At 46.9% G+C, this 27,823-nt stretch overlaps 2 protein-coding genes across 8 annotated transcripts in view; one reads left to right on the top strand and one right to left on the bottom strand.

The window, feature by feature from the left end:
• LOC149311177 (zinc finger-containing ubiquitin peptidase 1-like) overlaps window positions 1–23,751 on the bottom strand; it is a 26,646-nt gene extending 2,895 nt beyond the window's left edge. For 3 of the 7 annotated variants that reach the window (XM_089530513.1, XM_089530518.1, XM_089530519.1), the window contains exons 1-6: window positions 22,496–22,689; window positions 11,402–11,512; window positions 8,985–9,094; window positions 4,355–4,523; window positions 1,793–1,981; window positions 448–616 (exon numbers count right to left, since the gene is read on the bottom strand). In XM_089530513.1, the coding sequence (XP_089386639.1) occupies window positions 448–616; window positions 1,793–1,981; window positions 4,355–4,523; window positions 8,985–9,094; window positions 11,402–11,512; window positions 22,496–22,586 (839 nt within the window). In that variant the 5' untranslated portion in view covers window positions 22,587–22,689. The other 4 variants (XM_089530516.1, XM_089530514.1, XM_089530517.1 and 1 more) reach the window with 4 other exon arrangements.
• Window positions 23,752–27,823, top strand: part of KPNA5 (karyopherin subunit alpha 5) — a 20,949-nt gene continuing 16,877 nt past the window's right edge. The window contains exon 1 of the mRNA XM_089530512.1: window positions 23,752–23,831. Within this exon, the coding sequence (XP_089386638.1) occupies window positions 23,828–23,831 (4 nt within the window). The 5' untranslated portion in view covers window positions 23,752–23,827. The remainder of the gene's footprint in view (window positions 23,832–27,823) is intronic.

Genomic DNA, 27,823 nt, shown 5'->3' with positions numbered 1-27,823 from the left:
AACTAAATCTGCAAATATCAATGCCACGGACGTGAAGGGCTGACTGCAGTCACAAAAAGACTTCTCTTAGTTCAAATCCTTAGTGCTTCTACTACCAGAAAGCCAAAACCCAAGTAATCTTGTCTCTTGAGGCCATCTTTCAGAACAATTATTCTGTCTATTTCAATCTGTCTGCTAAATTGTTTTTACTAGTTTTAAATTTCAATTATTGTCCTCTCTGAATTAAAATGTAGCTCTTTTTAAATGAAAGTATGCATTCACAAGTAAGAATTTTGCTACTGTCAATAGGAGATATTCTCCACATGCAGAACTGATGAACAAGTATAGAGCAGTATTGTTTCTGCTTCTTTTTAAAAAAAATATATCAAGGATTGCAAGAATGAGAAAGAAGTTTCCGGACAGCTACTTTGCTGAATACCACTATTTCCTCTAAAAGATCACACTTACTTTAGCCTGAGAGAAGTTAACAGTGAATAAATTTCACATGCTCCTATCCATGCCCTAGTACCCTGTAATTTGCCGTTGAAATGAGATGCTCCTTGGGGATCAAAACCTTCCTTCCAGGCTTCTTCAATCAATGACTGAATTTTTGGAATACAAGGAATTGATGAGTTCTCTAAACAAACAAACAAACAAACAGAGATCAGTAACCTCAGGGATGGAAAGCGATTAGTGAAAACCTCCTACACCAAAAACATTTGTGAAGCCCACTTCTAAAGGATCAATAGCTATTAAAGAGATCTAATTGTGGCAATCATTACAATCATTTCAGGATAAAACAAGCTGCAATCATTAACTTCTCCTAAAGTGATCAAGCATGAAGTGCTTCAAAAGGGTTGAATTTTGTCATTCTTATGAGTGCCATTAATGGAACATCACATGCCTCTGAACACTGTGCCTTGAGATGTTGTCAGAATGTAAAACTAACAGAAACCTATTTCTTGGTAATGTAGAAAAACTGCATTTGGGCAGTTTTTGAATAAAGGCATAGTCTTTGGAAGAGATTTTCTGTACCCAGTGATCAGATGATGGCAGCTGCTCCTCAAAATATCTTGTATAAACTGATGAAATCAGTAGAGCCAATCCCAATACATTGACTGAGAAGACATGATGTCACTGCTTTTTTAATCCATAACATTCAAACTGGAGTGAAGAACTGCATAATGTACTGGTATACAGCCAAACAACATCCTAGGATCACTGACCAACTGTTTTGCCTCCACCCACCCTACAAGCAGGGAGATGAGGAAAGATGTTCTAGCAGAGGAGCAGTTCTCATCTTCAGCACTGCCCACTTTCTATAGGAAGAGGAGAATCCAAGCACAGAAAAGCTGAGCCAGAAGACGAATCCCATCTCTCCTCAGATACATTCTTTCTCCTGAATCATACTCTTTTTGTCAAGTGCTGAATCCAGCATACGCCTATGTCCCTGCCTGAAAGCACGTTGTGTTGTTACAACACAACATGAAGGCACACAACAGCAACAACAACTATTGTCACATTAGTCCTTGAAATGAAAATGTTCTGCTCAACTGCTGCCTTATATTTGGTTCAATAGCATCATATGATTTATAACTTAACAAAGCTGGACAATTAAGCCCTACAACATTTTTTACCTATGAGGGGGAAAACTCTTAGATGCTTTTTATACCTGCTTATCATGAATTTTCAACTCACATTATACAGAGATCAAAATGAGTATGCAAAATAGGTCAACAACAGAATACACTATCAGAAAGTATTGTCTGGCAAATGTGACATTGGCAATACATTTCAGTAGCAAAATACAAACCTTTTAAGCACTCTTTATAGACACTATTTCTGAAGAGCGAAGAAAGCAGCATTTGAAAATTCCTGTAACCACAACCCCAACCTTTGTCTCCAGAAGAAAAGTTGAAGTGATCTACTCCCGTGGAAAGCCACACACGTTTTATGTCTTTACATTCATTCTGGTAGTATTGGAACAGTGCTTCTGTAATTCCTAATTTTTGAAAAGAAAGTGGGGGTGGGAGGGAAGACACTCTTCAATCATAGGGGACTTTGTCAAAGGCCTTAATGAATCAAGTTATATTACATCAACAGTATTCCCTTCATCTACCAAGATTATAAAGTAAATAGCAATATACTCATATTCCTAAATGCCCCTTGAAAGCAAAAGTGTGGCAATATCAGTCACCACAAGAACAGCTTCTTGAATCTAGCTATACAGTAGAGTCTTGATTATCCGACCTTCAATAATCCGACATTCCGGATTATCCGACATCGCTGCTCAGTGATTTCTTTACATTTTCAGAGGACTGAACTGTTTATACAGTACGTACTGTACATCACAATGTTGATCAGTGATTTCTTTACATTGTCGGAGGACTGTTTATGCATTACAGTGTTGTTACTGTAACATTACTGCAACGTTACTTTTACTGTTACTGCAGTAAAACTTCAATACACTTGCAAATCATAGTGATTTCAAGACTTTTTTTGGACCCTACGGATTATCCGACATTTTTGGCTATCTATCAGCCCGCCCGTTTATGTCAGACAATTGAGACTCTACTGTAATAAGGCAAACTTTATTTATGAAGTGCATTTGGTGGTCTAGCAAGGCAAAGAAACCTCTTGTATTTCAGAGATCACCACTTAGTTTAATTCTGCTACGGAAACAGTATACAGTCGTCCCTCGACATTTGCGGATTTGATGCTCGTGGTTTTGAGTATTCATGAGGTCAAGGCCACTGCGCACACACTCCTCCTCATCCCTCCTGGGCTTTTCCCCTGGGGAAGGAGAAAACCCAGGAGGGAGAAGTCAGGAAGGGTGAGTGCACCAATCCCGCCCCTTTCCAGGATGGAGAGCTGTTTCTTTCCCCAAGCAGCTCTCTGCCTTGGGAAGGAGTTTGGGGAAAATAATCCCTCACCCTTTTCCAGGACAGGGAGCTGCCTGGGGAAAGACATCAATCTTGCCTTGGGAAGGGGTTTGGGGGAAATAATCCCCCACCCTTTTCTGTGATGGAGAGCTGCCCGAGGAAAAACAGCTTTCTTGCCTTGGGAAGGGGTTTGGGGAAAGCAAACACACCCTCCTTCCCACTGTTCCAAGGCTTCAGAGAGCTCTCCGGAACTCCCTGAAGCCTTGGAAGGGAAAGAGGGTGCCACAAATGTGTGTTCCCCTGGCCTTCCAGTGCCTCAGATAGTTTGAGGCTTTGGAAGGGAGATGGGGTGTGCAAGTGCACACTGCTCTCACTCCCTCACTTTATTCACAAATGTTTACTTTCATGGGCATCTTGTTCCCCTAACCCCTGTGAATGTCAAGGGTTGATGGTATTAACTTTATGAATCAAGTTATTGCAGAAAAAAATTAATGCAATAAATCATGATGCTGTGAACCTATGCAGGAGCATGAAATTAAACCCTTTGAGAGCTTTAACCCCCAAAGAAGACAGTTAAGGTGCCACAAATCCCCAAGGTAAGATCACAATATTTTGAAAGAAAGAAAAAAGATTGTATTTACCAAATGACTACTTCAAGCTACCAATTGCTATGATGACTTTCATTTTAAATGCCCCTGCTGTATACACTGTGATAATTGCTATTAGAATTATTCCTAACCTTCATAGTATTTAAATAACAACTGAACTGGTTACAACTGAGCATTGCTGTTGGTGTGTGAGAACCAGAGTGGTGTAGTAGCTTGAGAGTTGGACTACAACTCTAGAGACCAGGATTTAAATCCCCACTCAGCCATGGAAACCCACTGGATAACCTTAGGTAAGTCATGCTTTTCTGTCTTGAGAGGGAGGCAAAGGCAACCTCCTCCCAACAAATCTTGACAAGAGAACCCTGTGATAGGTTTGCCTTAGGGTCATCTCATGTCAGAAATGACTTGAAGAGACAAATCAACATCATAATCACAGAAAGATTTGTTCAGAGCGTATTTGCCTTTGCCTTCCACCGAGACTGAGAAAGTGTGACCTAGTGCTTTACAGCGCTTTATAAATAAAGGTTAATAATAACAATAATAATTTGGGCCCATTCTAAGCAGATATTTCCCTGTTTCGTGCCATTTCTTGTTGAAAAGAAGTCTTTCCTTGGACCTAAACTTTTGGATAATTTTCTGTCGGAAAAAAAAGCCTCTCCTGGACATAAAACAGGCAAGAGAAGCCCAAAAAATGTAGCAAAATTGCTTCCCACTCTGGGGAAGCATTTGGAGGGGGAAAAATTAAACATAGGGGAAGGTGGCATGCACCCCTCCAAGTTCCTAATGGGGGCAATGTAGCCTCATAACACCAAACCGTTGCCTGCCCCAATAAATTTTAGACATCTAATTTAGGCTTTCAAGGAAGTGAATGTTTCAGTTACTGACCTGAAGTCTTTGTCTTTCCCTCATCAGTGCCAAAAGCCAAAGATTCCATCATATCAGCTTTCCTCTTGTGATATTCAAATGGTTGCATTCTTCCAAAAGTAACATCCTTTTCCATGTTCTTCAGTGACTGCTGTTTGTATCCTCCAGAGCCATCTAAACCATACTGTCTCTGTTAAACAGAAATTACACGTTGAGGGGAAATAAATCTAATCTTAAAAGAGCCTTCCCCATCTGGTGCCATTTACAGACTTGGACTTTAATTCCCACCATCCTTTGTCACCAGAAAAGTGGGCTACCACTGGATCTGAGGGAACTTAGGGCCTGAACAAACAGGCCAAAATAAAGCTGCTTTGGGTCACTTTGGAGGTATGCTGTTTAAATGCTGCATGCGTCCTAAGAGGCCGGAAGCCACGCCAAAGCCACACTCCAGTCCTAAGGGCTTTGGTGCAGCTTCTGGCCTCTTAAGGTGTGTGTGTCATTTAAACAACATACAGTCATCCCTCCATATTTGCGGATTTGATATTTGTGGATTTGATTATTCATGGATTTGATTAATAGGTTCTCTCTAGGAATATCTAGGTCCTCCAGTGCAACTCTATGGTCAACCTTAACTAAAAGTTGCACTGAAAGACCTAGAGGCCTGTTACAGACTGCCAAAATAAAGCTGCTTCGGGTCTCTTTGGAGGTATGCTGTTTAAATGATGTATGCATCCTAAGAATCCGGAAGCTGCACCAAAGCTGCACTCCAGAGCTTAGGAATGGAGTGTGGCTTTGGCGCGACCTCCAGACTCTTAGGGCCCATGCATCATTTAAATAGCATACCTGCAAAGAGACCCAAAGCAGCTTTATTTTGGCAGTCTGTAACAGGCCAGAGATTCCTAGAGAAGATACACTACTAATCATTTGTGGTCAGTGTCTCTCAGACGTTGGCCAGAGTTGCCCTGGAGGACCTAGAGATTCCTAGAGAGTGTCCTCTCAGGTAAAGACATGATGTTTTTGTTATTTGCGGTTTTTCCATATTCACAGGGGTCTTGTGCCCCTAACCCTAGCGAATATGGAGGGACAAGTGTACTTCCAAAGTGACCTGAAGCAGCTTTATTTTGGCCTGTCTATTTGGGCCCTTAGTTTCAAACATCTGGAGGGCAGCAGGTTGGGGGAGAGTTGTATTGTTATCACATACAGACCAGCCTCAAGAAGTGCTTATATACACACATGGATGGAATATAAAAGAACCATGGAAGTCAATTAGAGCACAACTCATTGCCTGAGAAAAAATTAAGTGTAATATCTGATGCAGAAAACAAGATCTGGGATGTCTGGAATGTGACTCAGCTTTCTAAACTATACCTCTTCATTCTGTAACAAAACCTAGGGGCTCAACAGACCACCCCAAAGGGGCAGTCTGGAGCCACCCATTTTCCCTCTGGAGGGAGCCTGCAGCAACTAAAAGCAGGTTCTTTTGTGCGCGCAGGCAGGATGTCATCAGTGCACCATTAGCGTACTGTGACACCTGCACTACACAAGCGCGGCGCATGGAAGTGTGGACGCAGCGCTGTGCTTCCGTCGTGGACACGAACTACATATGGATGGCGCCACATAAAGATGGTGCCATCCATACGTATTAGGGTTCCAGAGCATGTGGTTGCTGTGCACTCTGGAATCCTAATTTCAGCGCTGATACAGCGCTTTTGGCCCATCTGTTTTGGGCCCTAGGGAGAAAAGATAAGTATTTTCGAAAACAGTAGAAGCAACAGAGGACTTCATCTTGGTTTTTGATTGAAACCATAGAGCTGCTGATAATACTTTACTAGGCTGAGCAGTGCTCAGGTGCTTCTAGACAGAGGGCTCCCAGCATTACTGATTGCAGGGCACTGCACAGTGATTCCACCTTTTGGGGAACAGCTTTGTACTGATTCTTTTGTAAGAAGGGGGAAAAATAGTGAGAAAATATGGGAGGGTCACAAAAGGAGAACTTACAATCAGTCTTTGAAGAGTGAACAGCAGAAACTAAGCAAACCAGCTGCAGAAACAGGAACAGGAAATTCAAGCAGAACCAGCTCTCTACTAAGGCTGCACCTACATTGCATAAATAATCCAGTTTCCCACCACTTTAACTACCATGGTTCAATATTATTGAATTCTGGGAATTGCAGTTTGTTGTGGCAGCAGAGCTCTTCAACAGAGAAGGCTAAATGTTACAAAACTACAATTCTCAGAATCCCATAGCAGTGAGCCATGAGTTAAAATGGTAGCAAACTCGATTATTTCTTCAGTGTGGGCGTAGCCTAAGCTACTAAGGAACGAGCTGTAATCTTGGCCCTCCAATGGCACAGAAATTCCTGATTACAACCTAGCTGAATATTTAAGTACATTCCATCCTGACTGACTTATAGCTTAGAAAGTAAGATCATCTAGGTTGCTGTACTGCTGTTAAGTGCTCCTACGGTTGCTTAAGGACAAAAAAACACTGCTGGTTTTTCAAAAAGACTAATTGGGGGAAATTTTAGGTACCATTGTTTTGATTAAGTTCAATGAGTAATACTTCCATGCATTACCATACATACTCAACTATAAGTCAACCTCATGTATATGTCGAGAACAGGCATTAGGAAGAACTTCCTGACAGTAAGGGCTGTCCGACAGTGGAACAAACTCCCTCGGAGTGTAGTGGAGTCTCCTTCCTTGGAGGTCTTTAAACAGAGGCTAGATGGCCATCTGTCGGAGATGATTTGATTTGGATTCCTGCATGGCAGGGGGTTGGACTGGATGGCCCTTGCGGTCTCTTCCAACGCTATGATTCTATGAAAATTGTGGATTTTTATATAACCAGTGTATAAGTCAAGGGTTAAAACTTAGGGGCATGTAACAAAGAATGTAAAAGATGATGGAAAGGAAAATGATGCCAAAGTATGCTACTATTTTCCCACCCAGACATTTAAAAAGGCAAGAAGCAGCACTGCAGTGGAGAAAGTAAAGGGGGTTGGTGCTTCTTTTAGGTTCTCCTGGGACGGACTAAGCTACACCTTTTGCCAAGTCAGAGAAAGGCATGGTTCTTTTTTTGGTAGGAGTTAAAGTACAGTACATTGGCCCATGGATAAGTCAACCCAGTTTTTTTGGGTCAATTTTTTAATTAACATTTCTAGACTTATGTCTATTTGTAAATGATACCAAGAAATGTAACAGAGTAAATTCCATTCAGGCCTTGTGCATATAGACAAGTACATAGCAAGAAAAGGAACTATCACTAACAGAAACTGAAACAGATTCACTTTTGCCCTTCTAGATGCATATAGACACTTGCTCTAATGCAGATGGATGAGAGAAGCATTTTAGCAGAAACATCGCTGATTTTTTGTCCTTGTCGTTCACTCTGAAAATCCTGGTTTCCCCAGATATTTTCTACTAATGTCTTCCCTATATTGAACTATTTACCTCAAATTCTTAAGAGATTAAACCTGTGTCTCAAGGCTCTAAGCTTTCATTTGCTGTGGCCCTGTCTTCCTACAAACCTTGCAGTTGCAGGGTGAGGGTAAAAAAAAATCTAGTGCAGATTCTCAGAACTTTATATCCTTGAAATCCCACTGCAGATAGAGAACTCCTCCTAAACTTTTGGGCTGGGTCATATAGAACTACAATATGTAGGATGGAATTGCATGAAACTGGGTACCAAGCCTATATGTGGGAGGAAAAGAAAAGAATGGTTGCACAAGTATGGTGCGTTACAGACGGGCCCATGAGGCGCCGTCGTTACGCGTGAGGGGCGGTGCTTCCTGACGCGCCTTGCGCGTAACGAGTGCGTCAAAATGGCGGTGCCCTATACAGATGGGCGCCACCATTTTGACGTCGCGGACGCATAGCGTTCGGACGCTGCGCGGCGGAAGTGACGCCACGAGTGCGCGCCTCGTGGTGCCACTTCCAGGGCACAGAAAGAAGCACCATTTTGGCACTTCTTTCTTGCTGCATCCGGGAACCGCGCGGTTTGGCTGCTGCGGTTCCCGGACGCAGCAACCGGCAGCAGCGCGAGACCGCCTGTTTTGGGTGGTCTGTAACGCGCCTTAGTTTGTGCTACCATCAAATACAACCCATTGCCATGTTATTATGAATAATATGTCAAGGAATAAAGTAAAAAGATTAAAAAATAAACAAAAATTGAGTCAGAGTAGAAGCTTTGAGGCAAAAGACTGAGAGGATGCAACAGAATCTTATTCAATCATACATATGCAACGGAGATGCCAAATCCACAGACTGTTTTCATCCACACTAACATTTTTGACAGAGAGTAAAATGCTTCCTTCAGATGAGAGCAATATGAAGGAAGAGGCTGCTGGCCTTAAGCTCCACCATATATCATTAGAGAGGAGAGAAGACCTCACTACACACTGCAATCTTTTCAAACCATTGCTATTTATGGAATACGGACTGACAAATTTGCAATGCTGAAGAAACTGAACTTAGCAGCTTATAAAAGACTCTCTGCACATCCAGTTCGTGCCAAGTGCCAAACAATATTACTATATGCATATGTGCGTAAATCTACCACAAATTTTCAAGGCACTTGCTCTGTTATTTATCTAGATGTAGTAACATAGCAATGCTGGCAGAAATGTATACTCTAAAAGCAACAACGTACCTGTAGCTTTTGAAACTCTTCTCTTTCTTGTTTTGATGTTTCTTCTCGTCTTTGCCTATCTTCCTCATTCTGAAGCTGCTGTGCCAATTCTAGGTCACCCAAGTTTCTGCCTATTGTTAAACCACATTATGAAAAATACAAACTGTCATCTTGGAGAATGTTAGGTACATCTGATTATCCTGGCTGAGATAATTTCCCTCATCTGAAATGCCTGGGACCAGAAGTGTTTTGGGTTTAGGGGATTTTGGAATATTTGCATATACATAATGAGATATCTTGGAGATGGGACCCAAGTCTAAACATGAAATTCATTTATGTTTTGTTTATGTACATAGCTGGAAGGTAATTTTATACACTACATTTTAAATACTTTTGTGTATGAAACAAACATTGTGTGCACTGAGCCAGAAATTAAAGTTGTCACTATTTCATACACACATGTGGATAATTTTGGATTTTAGGGTATTTTGGAATTTAAGGGTAGCTGACTGTCTCCTGGGAAATAAGCTGTGAGACTTCTGGCATTCCAGATAAGAGAGCTGGCTGCCTGTTCTATCAGTTCTGATAGAGACTAGGCTTATGAAGTGATGTAATTCATACTTAGGTTGTACAATGGGCAGCAACTCAGACTGTTGACAAGTTTTGAAATTATTTTCTCAGAGATGCTCAAACGTTTGTAAGCCCTGTGGATCAGACTGGGGCAAGAGCAGAAGGAGGAAGATTTCTTTCATTTCTTGAATCAGAATCCTCATTCATTAGACTTTATTCAAAATGTGAACTTTCAGAGCAAGAGCTGTGGCCTATGTCTTAGTACTGAAAGAGAGGGGGATTAGGACTGGCATTAGTCGTAAGAATAGGAGCTTGCAATTTGTTATACCTCTGTCTTAGTGTGACACTGATGATTGTGCACGCCTTTTGCAACCTCTGCCCAGAAAAAAAAGGATAACTGATAGAGCAGTGGAAGCCCTTGAAAAGACAGAAAAGAGGATCTGGGTGCCTTTTAAGGCTTGTCTCTGCCTCCTATGTTCATAGTTTTCAAGCATCTCTTCTGCTTTGGCATAAACAAGAGAAGAGGCAAGCAGAAAGAGGGCACTCATCAGGAGGAGAAGGTTCTATACCTTAGACATCACATTTTCTTGCCCTGAGCTGAAAGCTGGAAGTTCAGTTCCCCAACATGCCTGGGCAGTTTCCTCCCCTTGGGTCTCTGTGGTGTTGGCAGCAGGACAGCTGCTGCCTGATCTTCAACTTTATCCCTGGCATCCTAACAGGCTGGACATTGGCAGTGCAAAGATGCTGCAGAATAGAGGGATTTCACCTGCTAGACCTGCACTGATTCCTCCACTAGCTCTTATCTGAAAAGGACAAAGCCCCAGACATGCCTGGACTAGCTTCCTCAGTCCATGAGAAACAGGCCACAGTGAGTAAAAAGGTTTCTTCAGGTGAGGGAAAATTTCCACTTGGGGGGGATATTCCTGAAGAATAGCATTAATGTAGAGAGCCTTCTTGTTGATGTTGTTGCTTTTATAACTGCTGCTGTAAGAGAGATTTTGTGAAGCAAAGAAGAACAAGAGAAAAGCATGGCCTATGGGGGCATGGAACAGGTATGAAGGCTGGCCTTATCAGGAGATGCTCTCACTAGAGGTCATTCCTAAATGTCTGTACCATTCCTATCTAAAAGGCAAGAGAGAAGAGCAACTCATCTCGAGACGTTCAGGCTTTCACTCTTGGGTACCTACTACAACAAATGTATTCCCAAACATTGGTCCTCCAGATGTTTTGGATTTCAGCTCCCAGAATTCCTGACTGTTGGCCAAGCTGGCTAAGGTTTCTAGAAAATGAAGTCCAAAACAACTAGAGGATGAAAGTTTGGAAACCACCATGTTATACTTTAAAGGGACACCAGACTCTCCTCCCCCCCCCCCCCCACAACAGATAAATTTGGCTACTTCTTTGGAAACTCTTTCCTTCCCCCAAACTAACTGTCACACTAAGAAGGGATGGGAAACACTCTCGGGATGTGCAAGGGGAGGCTTAGCCTTTCTTTTCCAAGCTGCAATCCCTTCCACATTATGCTTCCCCTATGTGTATTAACTGGGTTTGGGAAGAAATATCCCTTTTATGGAGCTGGCGCCCTTCCTAGGAGTTAATTTTTGGGTGGGGTTAAAGGTGACTGTGGACCTGTACAGAATGCAATCCAAAAGTACAGAATATAATCTCTGACAGTAGAGAAGCTGTTTCTATATTTCATAATATGCTAACATAACATTATGATGTTCTGACGAAGAGTTTCACTTTTCTTAGCACTATAGGGGAAAGGGCAAGAAAGTATATAAATGTGTAGGGTCCAACATCTTGTCCATCTTACCAAACATTTTAACCAGTAGGGGGAAAATGTTTCCCCTAATCTTTCTAGTTACCTTCTAAAAGGCTGCATTCCTCCAAGTGGAGTTCAACATGTTCCTGTAGGACTGGGTAATCTGTACAAACAAGCTGACACATTGGGCATTCATAGAGCTGCTGACCATTTTCTGTATGAAGGGAAAATATTCAGGATATATTATAAAAGCCATCATTCAGCCAGTGACACACGACTGCACCATATTATTTAGCACTGACTAGATAAATTTCTCTCACAAGACATATCTAAGCTTCTGTCCCAAATATTTGACTCTCATATGTCTGTTGGAAGGCCCTGATTATTATTATTTACAACAGTCAATATTTCCAACAATAAGACAAAAAGTAAAGGCTCAGGGTAACACGAACCAGCCGTTGTTCTTGTGTGCCTTCAAGTGTTTGACTTATGGAGAAGCTATCATGGGAGTTTCTCAGCAAGCATTGTTCAAAGAAAGTTTGCCTTTGTCTTCGTGGCTGGGTGTGTGTGATTTGCCCAAGGTTACCCTGTGGGTGTTCATGGCTGAATGGGGATTCAAACCCTGGTCACAAAACCTCTACACCATGCTGGCTTTCCTCAATCAAACCTCAGAGGAACTTATATGGCAGCCTCTCATTCTGCCCTCTGTATCCATGGATTCTTTAACCATGAATTTAAGCATCTATGGCTTAAAATTTCCCCCCCAAAAAATATAAATTCCAAAAAAGCAAACCTTGATTTTGCCACTTTTATAAAGGACACCATTGTACTATGCTATTATATTTAATGGGATTTGAACATCCATGGGTTTTGGTATTCACGGTGTGTGTGTTTCTGGAACCAAATTCCAGCGGATACCAAGAGCCCACTGTACACCACAAACTACCTCCAACAGGTCCTCACTGGATCTGGTCCACAGCCTCCTTTAACCCTGCCCCCTCCCCAACAGCCTGAATTTAACTTCTAGGAAAGGCCACAGTTACATATTTCTTCCCAAACCCAATTACTGAACATAGTGGAAGCATAATGTGGAAGAAACTTCAGCTTAGGAAATAAAAGCTAAGCCTCTCCTTGCACACACTGAAAGTGCTCCCATCCTTCCATAGTGTGCCAGTTAATTTTGTGAGGGAAATAAGGAAGTGTATGTGTATGCAGGCATGCATATGGGCCCCATGCTGGGAGAAAGGCAGAATATCAGGTTGCTAGAATGAAAACTGGAGACAGCTCATTAATGGCTTTTTAGAGCAGGGAACTTGAGCTGCTGTTGCTTGTCACACAAACAGGTAACCAGCACCATCTGCTGATTTTTTCTTCTTCTATGCAGCCTTTAGCAATATAGGTGCCACCTCCAGTTTTCAGTCTGGCAACTCTAAATAAATTAAACATGAATAAGAAGGAAAATGAATGTGTAAGAGAAAATGAAAGTGTGTGGTATCACTGAAAGATGACAGGGATATGAGTAGGACTGGAAAACATGTAGGTGTCAGGTAGGTAGGGGTGTGAGTGCATGCGATGTGTGTGCAATGAGCTACCATTGCATGAATAGGATATACAAAAACTTTGTGTGACTGGAAAAGTGCAAGGTAGCTTTTGTTGTTGTCGTTGTTATTGTAGTTGTGTGCCTTCAAGTCATTTCCGACTTCCGGTGACCCTAAGCCAAACTTTTCATAGGGTTTTCTTGGCAAGTTTCTTCTGAGGGGATTTGCCATTGTCATCCTCTGAGGCTGAGAGTGAGAGACGTGCCCAAGGTCTCCCAGTGGGTTTAAAGGGCCAAGACAGTGTCTCCCAGTGTCCTAGTCCAACTTCCAAATAGTTACAACACGCCCGCCCTCATGACGTGGCTCTGGCTTCACCTATATACACCTTTGCTCAGGTAGCCCTTAGAAAATGCAGGTTTCCAGCTCCAAAGTGCATCTATACCATTTGGCACCACTTCGAATCCTGGGATTTGTCGCTTTACAGGGTCTTCAGCCTTCTCTGCCAAAGAGTGCTGGTGACCCACAAAACTACAGATCCTGGGATTCTCTAGGATGGAGCCATGGCAGTTAAAAGTAGTATCAAATCCCATTATTTCTACAGTGCCACTCTGAGTCCCAGTTTTGGGGGGAAAGTGGGATATGGACAGGTTGCTTACCTGTAACAGTATTTCTTCGAGTGGTCATCTGCGAATACATACAAATGGGTTTCACTGCGCCTGCGCAGTGCTGTTCGGAAACTTCTGGAATCACTGGGCAAAGTTTACTTTGCAACATATAGAAACTTTTTGGTGGTAACTCCGCCCACCCGTTATAAGGCCCCTGCCTTCCCGCTCTTTTCCCCAGTTCCACAATTTTTCCGCCAAGAAGGCGATGGAAAGAGCCAATAAGAGCAGGACACTGAGGGGATGGACGGGTGGGATTTGTATGTATTCGCAGATGACCACTCGAAGAAATACTGTTACAGGTAAGCAACCTGTCCTTCTTCTTCGTGGTCTCTGCGAATCATACAAATGGGTTTAGACTGACAAGCTTAGGTATGTGGCGGAGGGAGTGTCCTGAAACCAAAACTATGGTAAACCAAGGGTATATTTATTGCAACAATAAACACCTTGAACCATAAAAAGAGTCAGTCTTTTGTTCAAGCACAAAACTCAACCAGCAATAACATTGCAAAACCTGAGAAGGGGATCAAAGGTCATGCAAGACCAGTCCCGTTGGAGTTGTGCAAATCAACATTCAACAGAATGTAAAACAGTGGCATTATGTACATAAACACTGAAAATACAAACCATCAGTAGTGCAATCAATGCAACCCTGAAACCAACACAGCCCTCCCGAAAGCTGCGTCTCGGATGGCTCTGGTGTCCAGCCTATAGTGCTTTATAAAAGTCAATGGCTGGGACCAGACAGCAGCCTTACAGACATCCTCCAAGGGAACGCCCGACAGGAATGCAGAGGATGCTGACACTGCTCTCGTGGAGTGGGACCGAACCCTGCCAGGGAGAGGTTTACCCAGCAGTTCATAGCAGAGGTGGCTGGTACCAGCCACCCATTTGGAAAACCTCTGCGCAGACACGGGCAACCCCTTCTTCGGTTCCGAGTAGCATTGGAAAAGTCTCTCGGACCGACTGGAGGCAGCAGTTCTGTCCAGGTAAAACGCCAGCGCTCTCCTGACATCAAGAGAGTGCAGGCTGCGCTCCACATCCGAAGTCGGATTGGAAGCGAGGGTAGGCAACACAATGTCCTGGCACATGTGGAAAGCAGACACAACCTTAGGCAAGAAAGTAATGTCTGTCCGAAGGACCACCTTGTCCCTGTGAAACCTCAGGAAGGGCTGGTCCCTCCACAAGGCACAGAGTTTGCCCGCACAGCGGGCTGAGGTGATGGCCACAAGAAAAGCGGTTTTCCAAGTCAGTAGTCTCAAGTCCGCTGTGGCCATCGGTTCAAAGGGCTTGGATTGGAGCGTGGCCAGCACCGCCTCCAAGCTCCAAGCCGGGGTCGGTACCGACACAGGAGGGTACAGGTTGGCACATCCCTTCAGGAACCCCTTCACCAGGGGGTCCCTAAAGAAGGAAGCCCTACCCCCAAACTTGTACCTGGAAGAAATGGCAGAGAGGTAGCACTTGATGGATGTGAGGCACAACCCCTCATCCAACAGTGCCATCAAAAACTCCAGCACCACTGGAGTGGAAACTTGAGCAGGAGACAAGCCCTTTCGATCAAGGAAGAGGCTAAACCTCCTCCACTTCAGGGCATAGGACCGCTGGGTGGATGGCTTCTGTGCAGCCAGGATCACCGTCCTCACCGTGTCCGGCAGTGAGGCTAGGGCTGGATTCTCCAGGCCACCAGCGGCAGGCTCTCGATGTCTGGGTGCAGAATCCGGCCGTCCTGGATCAACAACAGGTCCAGACGGAAGTTGTGGCAGAGGAAGCATCTCTTGGAGAGGTGGAGAAGGGATGAGAACCAGGGCTGTCTCGGCCATCACGGAGTGATCAGGATCGCATCCGAACGGTCCGTTGTCATCTTGGACACCACCCTGATGACGAGAGGGAAGGGAGGGAAGGCGTAGAGCAGCTCTCCCGACCAAGGGAAGGCGAACGTGTCTCCGAGGGATCCGTCCGTTCACCTCCTGGAGCAGAACTGGGGACAGTGGCTGTTCTATTCGGTCGCGAAGAGGTCGACTTGGGGGGTTCCCCACCGATCGAACAGGTCGCTGACCGTCTCCGGATGGAGCCTCCACTCGTGGCACACCGAAGGGGATCTGCTTAGGCGGTCCGTCAACTCGTTGTCCTCTCCTGGAAGGTGAATCGCCTGGAGGAGCACCTGTCTCTGGATGCACCAGTCCCAAATGCGAAGAGTAATCTCGAGCAGAGTCTTGGATCTGGTGCCTCCCTGTTTGTTGATGTAATACATCACGGTAGTGTTGTCCGTCCTCAGGAGGACCACCTTGCCTGCGACAGCGAATTCGAATGCCCTCAAAGCCTTCTCAACTGCGAGCATCTCCAAAGCATTGATGTGGAGATGCTTGTCCTGGGCCAACCACTTGTCCTTGACAACCAGGTCGAGCAGGTGGGCGCCCCAGCCCTCCAGGGAAGCATCGGTTGTCAAAGTCAATTGAGGCTGAGGTTGATGGAAGGGCATCCCGATGCAGATGTTGCGGCCGTCCAGCCACCATCTCAGTGAAGCGGCCACCGGTCTCGGTACCGTGAGCCACTTGGACGGAGGGTCCTCCATCGGAGAGAAGACTGAGAGGAACCAGGATTGCAGTGGTCGGAGGCGAAGCCTTGCCTACGGTGTCACGAACGTCGTTGACGCCATGTGGCCCAGAGCCACTTGGACGTCTCTGGCCCTCACCCTTCTGTGAGAGATGCAAGGCCTCAGCGATGCCACCAACGCCTGGAGACGGTCTGGAGGGAGAAAGGCGGAGCATCTTTCGGAGTCGAGGATGGCTCCGATGAACTTGGCCTGTCTGGTCAGAGTGAAGCGGGGCTTCTCTTTGTTGACGACCAGTCCGAGGGAGTCCAAAAGGTGCAAGGCGAATGAGACTGCCTCTCGGAGCTCGTGCTGTGAGTCGGCGGCAAACAACCAGTTGTCCAGGTATGGGAAGACTCTGTAGCCCTTCTGATGAAGGTATGCCACCACCGGTGCCATGCACTTCGTGAAGACCCTTGGAGCCATGGCAAGGCCAAAGGGGAGCACGTTGTAGTGGTACGCGGTGGAGCCGACGGCGAAGGCGAGGAATCTCTGGTGGGACTCCCGAATTCCGATGTGGAAGTAGGCATCCTTCAAGTCGACTGTCGCAAACCACAGGCCCTGATGGAGAAGCGGCAGAATAGAGGCCAAGGTTACCATTCGGAACCGGCGGTATTCAAGGAAAAAGTTCAGCTCCCTCAAGTCCAAGATGGGTCTGATGCCCCCATCCGCCTTCGGTACCGTGAAGTACCTGGAGAAAAAGGCCCTGGAGCATTGCTCGGATGGTAAAGGGGAGATTGCCCCCTTGTCCAGCAAGGTGCGCACTTCGTCGAGAAGGGTGTCCGAGGGGTGAGTGGACATGAAGGCTCCGGTTGGGGGGAGCTCTTGGAACTCGAGGGCATAACCCCTACAGACGATGTTGAGGACCCACGAGTCCGTAGTAATGGAGGCCCAGGTGGTGACAAAGGGCCTTAAAATGTCCAAAAAGAAAAAAGAAGGAGAAACGAAGTGCGCTGCAACCCTTCAGGCTCTCTTCTTCCCCTGGTCGGTGTCCTGCCGGCGGGACTTTCGGTACCGGGAAGGAAAGTTGCAACGGCCAGAGGAGGAGGAGGACTAAGAGGGGTACCGGCGTCTCTGAGAGCCCTGCTGCTGAGGTTGCCGGTCTTGTTGGAAGGTTCCCTGTGACTGACCTTGCGGCTGCCACAGGCGCTGCCTCTTTCTGAAGGGCGAGATGGGAGCCGATGATATCCCGTGTTTCTTCGCCGCCGCCTTCATTCTGAACTTGCGGTTCAGGCGCTCGTCGGTCTCGGCGTGGAAGAGGCCGCTACCATCCAGGGGCATGTCCTCTATGGCTGACTTGACGTTGGCATTGAGGTCCGAACCCCTCAGCCACGCATGCCGGCGCAGAGCCAATGAAGCCGACATCGCCCATCCCGCACAGTCAGCCACGTTTCTGGAGGCAGTGATGAGCCAGCTGCCGATCGAATGGGCCTCATCACGGATCTCTACCAGGCGTCGCTGGGTTTCGTCTGGGACGTCCGGGACGAGCGGCGAGATCCCCTCCATGAGGGTCTGAATGTACGCCCCCATGCAGGCGTTATAGTTGATGGCCTTGACTGTGAGGGCCGCCGCCGAGTAGGCCTTCTTGGCCAGACCATCAACCTTCTTCGCTTCCCGGTCGACTGGGGAAGTTGCCTGCTTGGGGACGAAGCCCTGCTGAGCCCCCTCTACGATCGCCGAGTTCTGCTTGGGGTGTTCGGCCAACCAAGAGCAACTCGACGGGGAGATCTGGTAGAGGGACTCGATCTTCCTGGACGATCCGATGAGGGAAGCTGGCACATCCCACGACCTCCAGACAATGGACTCAAGGGAGGGCAGCAGCAGGATGGAGGGAGGCGTGGGCACCCGGCCATGCACCCGACGTTCCACAGGATCCCGAGCCTCCTCCTTGGGGTAGGAGAGCTCAATGTCAAGGGCCCTTGCCATCTTAATGATGAGCTCGTTGAAGGAGCGCACATCATCCGTCGGGGAGGAAGGCTCCGGGTGGTGCATCCGCTGCGGAGACGCCTGGACGGAGGTGTCGTCGTCGTCCGAGGGCTCCCCCGACGGCAGCAAGGGCTCCCCCTCGGAGTCGGTGTCCAAAGTAAGCGGGATGTCCGGGACCCTGACTCGAGTTGCTGAACGCGCCGGGATCTGTAGGGCCAGTGGCTCCGTCGGGGAGCGGCGTGGTGCAGAGGCTGAGGCCATCGCATGGGAAGGAGCAGGCTCGTCATCTTGGGGGCCACCGGGCACAGGTTGAGCCGGGTGAACTCCCTGAAGGCAGTCTCCCTCGGCACTGACATGTAGTATCTCCCGGATTCGGGGTCAAAAAACATGTCAGTGTCCCTCTCCATCGGTTCGTCAACCTCCGAATGGATGGAAGGCGGAGGTGACAGTCTCCGAGGGAGCTCAGCTGCTACCTCATCGGCGTGGGCAAAGTCGACCGTCGACGGCAGCGGTGTGTCCAGGAGAGCGGCCGCATGCGAGGCGGACGAGCCATCAGGGCGCGAAGAGGCTGGTATTGGAGCCTTCTTCGTCAGGGAGCGTTGCTTGTGGGAAGCGCGCTCCTTTCCCTTGGAGGAAACCTCCAACCCGGTGTGGTCCTTGGAGGGCTTGGACCTCTTTGGTGCGGAGCCTTCCGTTGCCTCCTTGTGGTGCCTCTTCTTGGACGACCGTGGCGTCTCGGCCCGATCCTCGGGGGGGAAGAAAGGGTTGTCCGGCAGGTCCAGCAGGACGACGGCTCCCGTGGATTGAGGCTTAGATGTCTTCGCCTTTTCCACCGGTGCAGCCTTTCCCGAAGAGGACGCCCCCGTCTCGGGCAGCTTGGAGGTGTGTCGAGATGCCTTCGACGATGCCTTGGAGGACGGAGTCGGGACCGACGAGACCTCCGCCTCCGCGCGATCCTTCGCACGCGAGCCCTCCGGGGACAGCTTCCTCCCGGATTTTGCTCTGTACCCTCAGACCCCGACTGCTTGTGGGGGCGCTTGGAGGGCTTGTCGGTGGCACTGGGTTTATGTGAACCACGGGCCACATCGATGGTGGACGATCCTGCCATCGGCGGGGCAGACACCACGCTGGACACACTCGCCCGAGAAGATGAGGCAGGCGGCGGGGCCGAAGGAGCCGATGATGGACGGGGGCCTCCCTCCTGAACCTTGCCCAGAGCAATGGCCGAGGTCAGCCGGGACTCACGGTTCTTGCGAGCCTGGGATGAGAGGGACTTGCAGAGCGGGCAAGCCTTCGTGTCATGTTCCTTGCCCAAGCAGAGGAGGCAGGAGGAGCGCGGGTCCTGGATGGGCACCTTGCCCCCGCAGACATCACACTTCTTAAATGGAGCAGGCATTTTCCGAAGTCGACAAGTCGAAAGGGAAAGTCCAGAAACGAGGTCAACAGTCCGAGAGTTCAAAGTTACCAGGAGGTCAAAGTGAAAGTGATTCTGATTGCAAGCTAAAGCGAGTGAAGTTCCCTGAAGCAGCTAGCGCGGCGGAAAAAAGGAACTGGGGAAAGAGCGGGAAGGCAGGGGCCTTATAACGGGTGGGCGGAGTTACCGCCAAAAAGTTTCTATATGTTGCAAAGTAAACTTTGCCGAGTGATTCCAGAAGTTTCCGAACAGCACTGCGCAGGCGCAGGCGCAGTGAAACCCATTTGTATGATTCACAGAGACCACGAAGAAGAAAACTAAATATAATAACAATAACAATACAGTATAGATGCACCCTCAGTCTTCCCTCCATGACTAGGGATGCCATAACCCAGTGGCCCCCGTGACAAACCCGCTTTTGGGGGGCCCGTCACGGTCACGGTCTGGTTTGGCCCCCTGCCCCCGGCTTGGGGCCCGCGCGGCGCCAACCCACCTTCCCCTGCCTCCCCGCGTGGCTGCGCCACCCACCTCCTCCTCCTCCTCCGTTCGGAAGCAAAGGAGGAGGCAGTGCGTGGGGGGGAGGGTGGCGGGGAGGTGGGGAGGGGGCGTGGGTGGCGCAGGAGGCGCACCTCCTTCTCCTCCTCCTCCGTTCCAAGCCTCCCTTCCTTTCTCCCTCCTTCCTCCTTCCTTCTTCCTCTGCCTCCCAGCCCAGGCCCAAGCAGAGGAGGAGGCAGAGGTGCCTACCTGGCTTGGTGCTCCCTGTGCGCGCGCGCGCGCATGTGCCAAGGCAGCAGGCACCGGCAGGCTGCTACCCACCGCCTCCTCCACTTGGGCCTGGGCTGGGAGGCAGAGGAGGAGGACGGAGGAAGGAAGGAGGAAGGAGGGAAGAAGGAAGGGAGGAGGTGGAGGGAGGAAGGAAGGAGGGAGGAAAGAAGGAGGAAGGAGGAAAGGGGAGGAAGGGAGGAAGGAGGGAAGAAGGAAGGGAGGAGGAGGAGGGAGGAAGGAAGGAAGGAGGAAAGAAGGAGGAAGGAGGAAAGGGGAGAAAGGAGGCAAGAAGGAAGGGAGGAGGAGGAGGAGGTAGGACGGAAGGAGGAAGGAGGAGAAAGGAAGGAAGGAGGGAGGAAGGAAGGGAGGAGGAGGAAGAAGGAAGGAAGGAGGGAGGAAGGGAGGAGGAGGAGGAGGAAGGAAGGAAGGAAGGAAGGAAGGAAGGAAGGAGGAAGGGGGAGGAAGGAAGGAGGGAGGAAGGACAAGGAGGGAGAAGAGGAGGAGGAGGAAGAGGATAGTGATGATGGTGAAATGAGCCAGCTTCTGAGGCACGACCAATGTAAGTTACTCTCATTTTTACAAACTCATGCACAGTGGAAAAAAACCAAAGTCCCTTGACCAAGTACACACTTCTGAGAAGAACAGTTGAATCCGAGGGCAAACCCACTTCTTGTTAAACCACTTTGACATATTCAGTGTGAAACCCAAAGAGTTTGGTTATGGAAAAAGCCTCTGAAATATGCAAGAGATTGCCATGTTAAATAAAGCCATGTTCAATGCCCAAATGTGCTGTTTGGAATGGGGGGAGGGGGGTGGCTAGAAAGGGAAAGTCCATTTCTGCTATCTGTCTAGGAATAATGCCCAAATGTCCTCCATTTTGATCATGCCTAAGAAACATGTATTTATATTAGCATTTTTTTTAAAACCATCAAATTTTTCTGTGTCCTCTATTTTTAAAAAATGTGCCCTCCATTTGAAAATTTTGTCCTACATTTGTCCTACATTTGTCCTGGTTTGGAGGTCCAGACATATGGCAACCCTATCCATGACCCATTTTTCAGGATCTGAGGTGGAGGAGGAGGAAGTGCTAAGACTATGACCAGAAGTCTTCCTTTTCCAGGACACGTCCTACATTTCAACCTTCTCTTCTGGGGAAATTCCCAAATGTCCTCCGTTTTGAACATGGCTGAGAAGCATGAACTGACATTTCTCAGTTTTGAGCTTTTAAGTCGGCCATGCGTTACATTTTTTCTTGAATGTCCTCCATTTTCAGCATGAGCGAGAAGCATGAACGTACATGTATATGAGGGTTTCTGGCTTTTTAGTTGGTCACGTCCTCCATTTTTCTTGAAGGTCCCACATTTCGTGGTGCCTTGATCTCCTTTGTGGTTATTAGGACATCCGGTCACCCTGTGGATGGAGCACTTCTCTACAAGCTTTTGGTAATGCCAGGGCTATTCCCATAAAGTACAGTTGACATGCCCCACTCATACATGTGTTCTTCCTCATTGCGGCACCTGTTAAAAAAGGGACTGGGAAATTGTGAAAGGAAAATTGTATGAGTATCTTATCAACCATCAATTCTTTTTCTGTCTCTGCTAAGGAAGTTGGATAACTACTGTACAATGATGTGTGGTGTTCCCGCATCATTGGGGAAGCCTCTTTTATCATGTTGTCAATGCGTCATTGAATTTTTTTGTGTACGCATTTGTACCTTTTTCTTGTGATACATGTTTTATGTGGATACTTGTTATATGTTGAATAATATTTTATGTGTGAGATACATCAATAAATATTATTTAATAAAAGAAAAGAAATGTAAATTCATGCTTCTGAGTCATGCTCCAAATGGAGGACACTTTGGAATCCTTCCTGGACAGAAGGCTGAAATGGAGGACATGTCCTGGAAAAGGAGGATGTTTCTGATTACCCTGAATGTAAGGCCTTCAAGGGGGAAAATGTAGAACATTATAAAATAGAAGCTAGAAACACTTAATATAAACCTATGCTTCTTACTCAAAATGGAGGGCATTTTGGGATCCCTCCTGGAAAAAATGGAGGACAGGTCCGGGAAAAGGAGGACGCATCTGACCGCCCTGAATGTAAGGCCTTCAAGAAAAATGTAGGACATGATCAAACAGATGCTAGAAACACTTAATATGAACTCCTGCTTCTTAATGATGCTCCAAATGGAGGACACTTTGGAATCCTTCCTGGACAGAAAGCTGGAATGGAGGACGTGTCCGGAGAAAGGAGGACGTGCTGGTCACCTTGGAAGGATGCTCCGCATCTGAACACTCACCGCGGGCAAGAGACGGGGAGACAGGGCCGCGGGCAGCCGCGGAGGAGAGCAGCCCGGGTCCCTTGCGCTCCCTCCCCGCCGGAGGTTCCATCTGGCTGCCAAGAACGCTTCGGAGGAGGAGGACGCCGCCGCTCTCACCCACAGCGCATGCGCAACCGATGGCCCTCGAACTCCAGCGGGCCGAGGAAAGAGAAACCTACCCGCCGGCAGGGAGCACTGCGCATGCGTCCTCCCCTCTCTGTTTGACGTCATAGCTCTGCTATTATTCTACTTTTAACTGCCATACAGAAACATTCTGAGGAACACCGGAAGTAATTCTGGTTTGACACCAGTTTAACGGCCATGTGCTTCCGGGAACTGTAGTTTGTTGTTGTGGCGTCAGAGCTCTCGGAAGAGAAGGCTAAAGTAGATTATCGCACTACACTCTTAGAACGTTGCTATTCCACTTGAACAGCGCTGGCTGCCTCCTGTTGCATTTTGGGGTTTGTAGTTCAGTGAGGCCTAAGAGCTCCCTGGCTGAACATTCTAAATGCCCCCTCGGTAAACTACAAGTCCCAGAATGCAACAGGAGGAGGAAGACAGAGCAGTTAAAGTGAAATAGCTAAATTTATTGTATTATTGTTAGCCACCTCAATCTGCTTGGAGAGGCGGGATACAAATAATAATAATAATAATAATAATAGCAGCAGCAGCAACCGTTTTAGGACCGTGGTGTGATAATCTCCTTAATGTCTCACAAAACTACAGTTCCCAGAATTCCTTAGCATCGAACCAGGGCAGTTAAAGCAGTCTCAAAACGGATTATTCCTGCAGTGTATTTCGGACCCATATTTTCTAATGTCCCTAATATGTGTGTGTGTGTGTGTACACACACATATATTTTACATGTACTGTATATACATATATATACATACATATATATATATACACACACACACACAAAATATATGTATACCATATATGTGTATTTTACATATATGTGTGTGTGTACACGGGTTTAGTCGTAAATCAGCCTACTCCAGAGTGAAAGCGCCCCATGTGGAATAAACGGGATGCTGTATCTATACACAAACTGCCGCTCCATTCCTTTTTGCGGTCCAAGAGGGCCATTAACTCCTGAGGCGCCGCCTCACAGCTGTTACCCGGATGCTGAGGGCTGGAGTCAGCGAGCGTATCATCACTCGCTCTCTCTTCTTCCAGGCGCTTTGCCTCTGGAGTGCGCGGGGGCTGCCGGGAAGAGGGGCGTTACCAGGTGGTTCTGGGATCCGGTGGTCTTCTTGGGGCCGCCATCTTGGGTTGCGGAGAGGCGGCGGAGGGGGCTGGGTCGCCCCAATGGGTGAGTAAAGCGGGGGGGCAGGAGGAGGAGGAGGAGGAGGAGGGATGAACCATTCTGAGCTCTGCTGCTTTCACCCGAAGGGTGCAGGCCCTTCCAATCCTTGGGGGGCTCCGCGCTTCTCTTGCGTCTTCCCCGAGTATTAAAGGGAGGGGAAGACTAGCGTTGCCGGCCGTTGTGGTTGTGGTTTTTGTTGCTGTGTGCCTTCGAGTTGTGGCAGAATGTGACTAATGCTCAGCTGCTGAAGGCGATAGATGGTGATGTGAAATCAAGCAAGAGCAAAGGCTGATGATGTTCTGGAATCTGGGAGGCCACACTCTCTCTTTGCTCAGGAATGTAAACAGTGGGAGAGGGCTCCTGACTTCAGGCTTTGGACCCAAATAAAGGGAAGCACTTGGAGAGACAGTCTGGGGACAGCAAACGGGGTTTCCTTTCCAACCGACTCCTCCGTCTCCCTGCGGATTTCTGGTTAAAATTCTGGGGCTTAACCTAATCAATAATCAATAATCCATAACAAAGTCATTTCAAATGGCGACCCTGCCGTGGGATTTCCTTGGCGAGACTTTCCTCAGAGGGTTGGGTTGCCATTGCCATCCTCCCGAGGCTGAGAGAGTGTGACTTCTTGCCCAAGGACACCCAGATGGGATTCAAACCCTGGGCTCCAGCGCTAATAACAATAATAATAATAATAATATGTTTTATTTATATACCTCCTTTGCAAAATTAGATAAACAGTTACATAAACACACAAACAATTTACATCAACAGAGATACATAACATACAAACCCTAACTCCATCCCTTGCCCCTTAACTAAAACACAGAAGAGATCTGTCTTAATGGCCTTCTTCAAGGCATCAAAAGCAGTAATATGATGGATCTCTTCCAGCATCATTGAAATAATTTAAAGCACTATGCCACATTCTTGGCCCTTGTAACTTGAAAGCAGTTTGTGTCCCAATGAAAGGGGTTTGCGCAATGGACAGCGCTTGTGGTTCAAATCAATGCATCCACACTACATAAACAATCATGCGACTTGACAGCACTTTAACTGCCGTGGCTCAGCTACAAACCCAGGAATCCCATCGCATGGAGCCATGGCAGCTCAAAGCCGTGCCAAACCGGATCATTATTCCTGCAGTGTGGATGCAACCTGGGTGACCCTGGGCATGTCACACTCTCTCAGCCTCCTCACCTTCTCTGAACACACCTTGCCAAGAAAACCCCGTGATTCGTTTTGGGGTCGCCATGAGTCGGAAATGACTCGAAGGCACAACAACAACAACAACAACAACAGCAGCAGCAAAACCCAGGTCCAAACCACATTGCAGAAATAATCCAGTTTGAGACCGTTTTAGCTGCCCTGGCTCAATGCTAGGGAATTCTGGGAACTGTAGTGAGACATTTAGCCTTCTCTGCCAGAGAGCTCTGGTGCCACAATAAACTACAGTGCCCAGGATTCCCTAGCACTGAGCCAGGGCAGTTAAAGAGGTCTCAAACTGGATTATTTCTGCAGCATGTTTTGGACCCCCAGGTACACACATAGTTGTAAGCGTTTAATAGCTGTGAATGGGCAGACAAGATTTCCATCCTTAAGGCCACACTCTTTTCAGGCCTAATAAATTCTGGTCCTGTGGGAGGAAGAGGGGGCTCAGTTTAGATGGTCTCTTTGCCCATTTCTGTGTGTGGATGTGAGAGAGCTGGCCATGAAGGAAAAGAGGCAACCCACCTGGATTGTGGCACTTGAGAAGAGTTCTACAGATTCCATGAACAGCTAAAAAGACAAACAAATGGGTCCTTGAGCAGATCAAGTCTCCCTAAAAGCCAAGATGACTCACCTTGGAGCCATATTGCAGGATTAAAGTACACTCATCCCTCAACATTTGCAACTTTGACTTTTGCGGATTTGATTATTCATGGATTCTATTAATACATTCTCTCTAGGAATATCTAGGTCCTGCAACACAACCCTATGGTCAGCTTTAACCAAAAGTTGCACTGAAGGGCCTATAGAGATTCCTAGAGAGAACACTCCACTAGGAATTTGTAGCTTCTTCAGCACAATTCTGTGGTCACTGTCAGGCAGATGTTGACCACAGAGTTGTACTGGAGGACATAGAGATTCCTACAGAGGTGGAAAAAACACAATGTTTTTGTTATTTGCGGTTTTTCCACATTCACTGAATTCCTGTGCCCCTAACCCCAGTGAATGTGGAGGGATAAGTGTAGTCTGACACCACTTTAACTGCTGTCAGCCTGTCCTATGGCATCCTGGAATTTGTAGCTTGGCGGGGAACCAGAGCTCCCTGCTTGACCAGGCAAATGAATACCTCTTGTTGATGTTGTTCTTGTGCAACTGATGACGACCCTAAGACACAGTGGTTTGAGTGCTGGACTAGGACACTGGGAGCCAAGGGTTCAAACCCCAGCTTGGCCATTCAAACTCACTGGGTGACCTTGGGCATGTCACACTGTCTCAGCTTCAGAGGAAGGCAATGACAAAACCCCTCTGGAGAAACTTGCCAAGAAAACTCCATGATAGGTTCACCTTAAGGCTTAGGGTCGCCAGAAGTCAGAAGCGACTTGAAGGCACACAACAAAAAAGGTGGAGCTATCACAGATTGAGAGTGTGTGCCTCACCAATTCTCAAAGCCTGACAGCTTCAGGGTAGTTTTGTATTTGTTGAATTGTATTTATGAAAGGATGCAGATTGGAATAGGCTTTCGCAGTAAACAGCCAAAAGGAGGGCCTCAGGCAGCATTCCTATAAAGAATATGTGAAAGAGCTTGTTTTATCTTCTTGTATATATTGTGTATATAACCAGCCCTTGGAGAGTCATTGTGGCGTAGTGGCCTGAGTGTTGACTATGACTCTGGAGCCGTGACACCCACAGGGTGATCTTGGGCAAGTAACATACTGTCAGGTTCAGGGGAAAGCAATGGCAAAACCCCTCTGACCAAATCTTACCAAGAAAACCCCATGATAGGATCATCTTAGACTTGAAGGCACACATCATCAGCACTTAAATATTTAAATTAATTGAATAATAAAGTTGTGTGATGTGGGCAAGATCTGAGCATTTTCTCAAAAGTGTTAGTTCTGGGACACAGGTTACATATGCAAGAACAGGAAAAATGTACTTTAGGATTTTTGCATTTTCTTACATATTGTATTGCATTTTAGCACCAAGTTTAAAATCTTCCTTGACAAACCTGCTGCACATGTCCTCTCTGTTGTGATTGTGTGATTGGTGGCTGTGTGTGCTTGTGGAACTTGCTCCAAGGGAATGTGAGCCTTTCACCTTCCCTGATATGTGCTTGTGATACATGATGGTAGCCTCCTTTTGAGTTTTGGTGGTTCCGTAACTGGTTTTAATTTCACTGTGTGTTTGCTCCTGCTGTTGATTGATGTTTCCTGCTTTGAGGTATTGCTTTGAGCATAACTTTCTGTTATGCTGATTTGATTATTTTGTTAAAAAATAAAAACTACTTCTATAGTTTTTGTGGGGGTTTTTTGGGCTATGTGGCCATGTTCTAGAAGAGTTTCTTCCTGACGTTTCGCCAGCATCTGTGGCTGGCATCTTCAGAGAAAAACTACTTCTGTTTATCTGAAAGTAAGCCCCATTGGAAAATGTCTTGGCTCTGACTAGACATGGGATCATACTGTAAGAGTTGTTTGAATGGCCATTTTATTTTTTATCAAACTTCATGTAAATTGGTTTTTGTAATTATCATTATATTTATTTACATCCCACTTTTCCCCAGAATTGAGACTCCAAACGGCTCATAATTAAAACAACAACAGCAATGCAATTAAAAACATACAAACAGAGAGTATTAAAACACAGTTAAACTACTGGCAGTACTAAAACAAGTCAACTTCAATAGAAGAATAAAATGCAATTAAAAATATTTTTTAAAATCTTAAAAACAGTTCAGTTAAAACAAAACAGCCCCCTGGCCTGTTCTTTAAAAACATTCTGTTTTAAAAGCCTGT

Source organism: Sceloporus occidentalis, unplaced genomic scaffold (assembly GCF_023333645.1).
Source record: "Sceloporus occidentalis isolate IW3139 unplaced genomic scaffold, rSceOcc1.0.p SCAF_6, whole genome shotgun sequence".
Lineage (NCBI taxonomy): Eukaryota > Metazoa > Chordata > Lepidosauria > Squamata > Phrynosomatidae > Sceloporus > Sceloporus occidentalis.
Note: the sequence above shows the minus strand (reverse complement) of the source record. Positions and strands in the feature narration are given on the sequence as shown.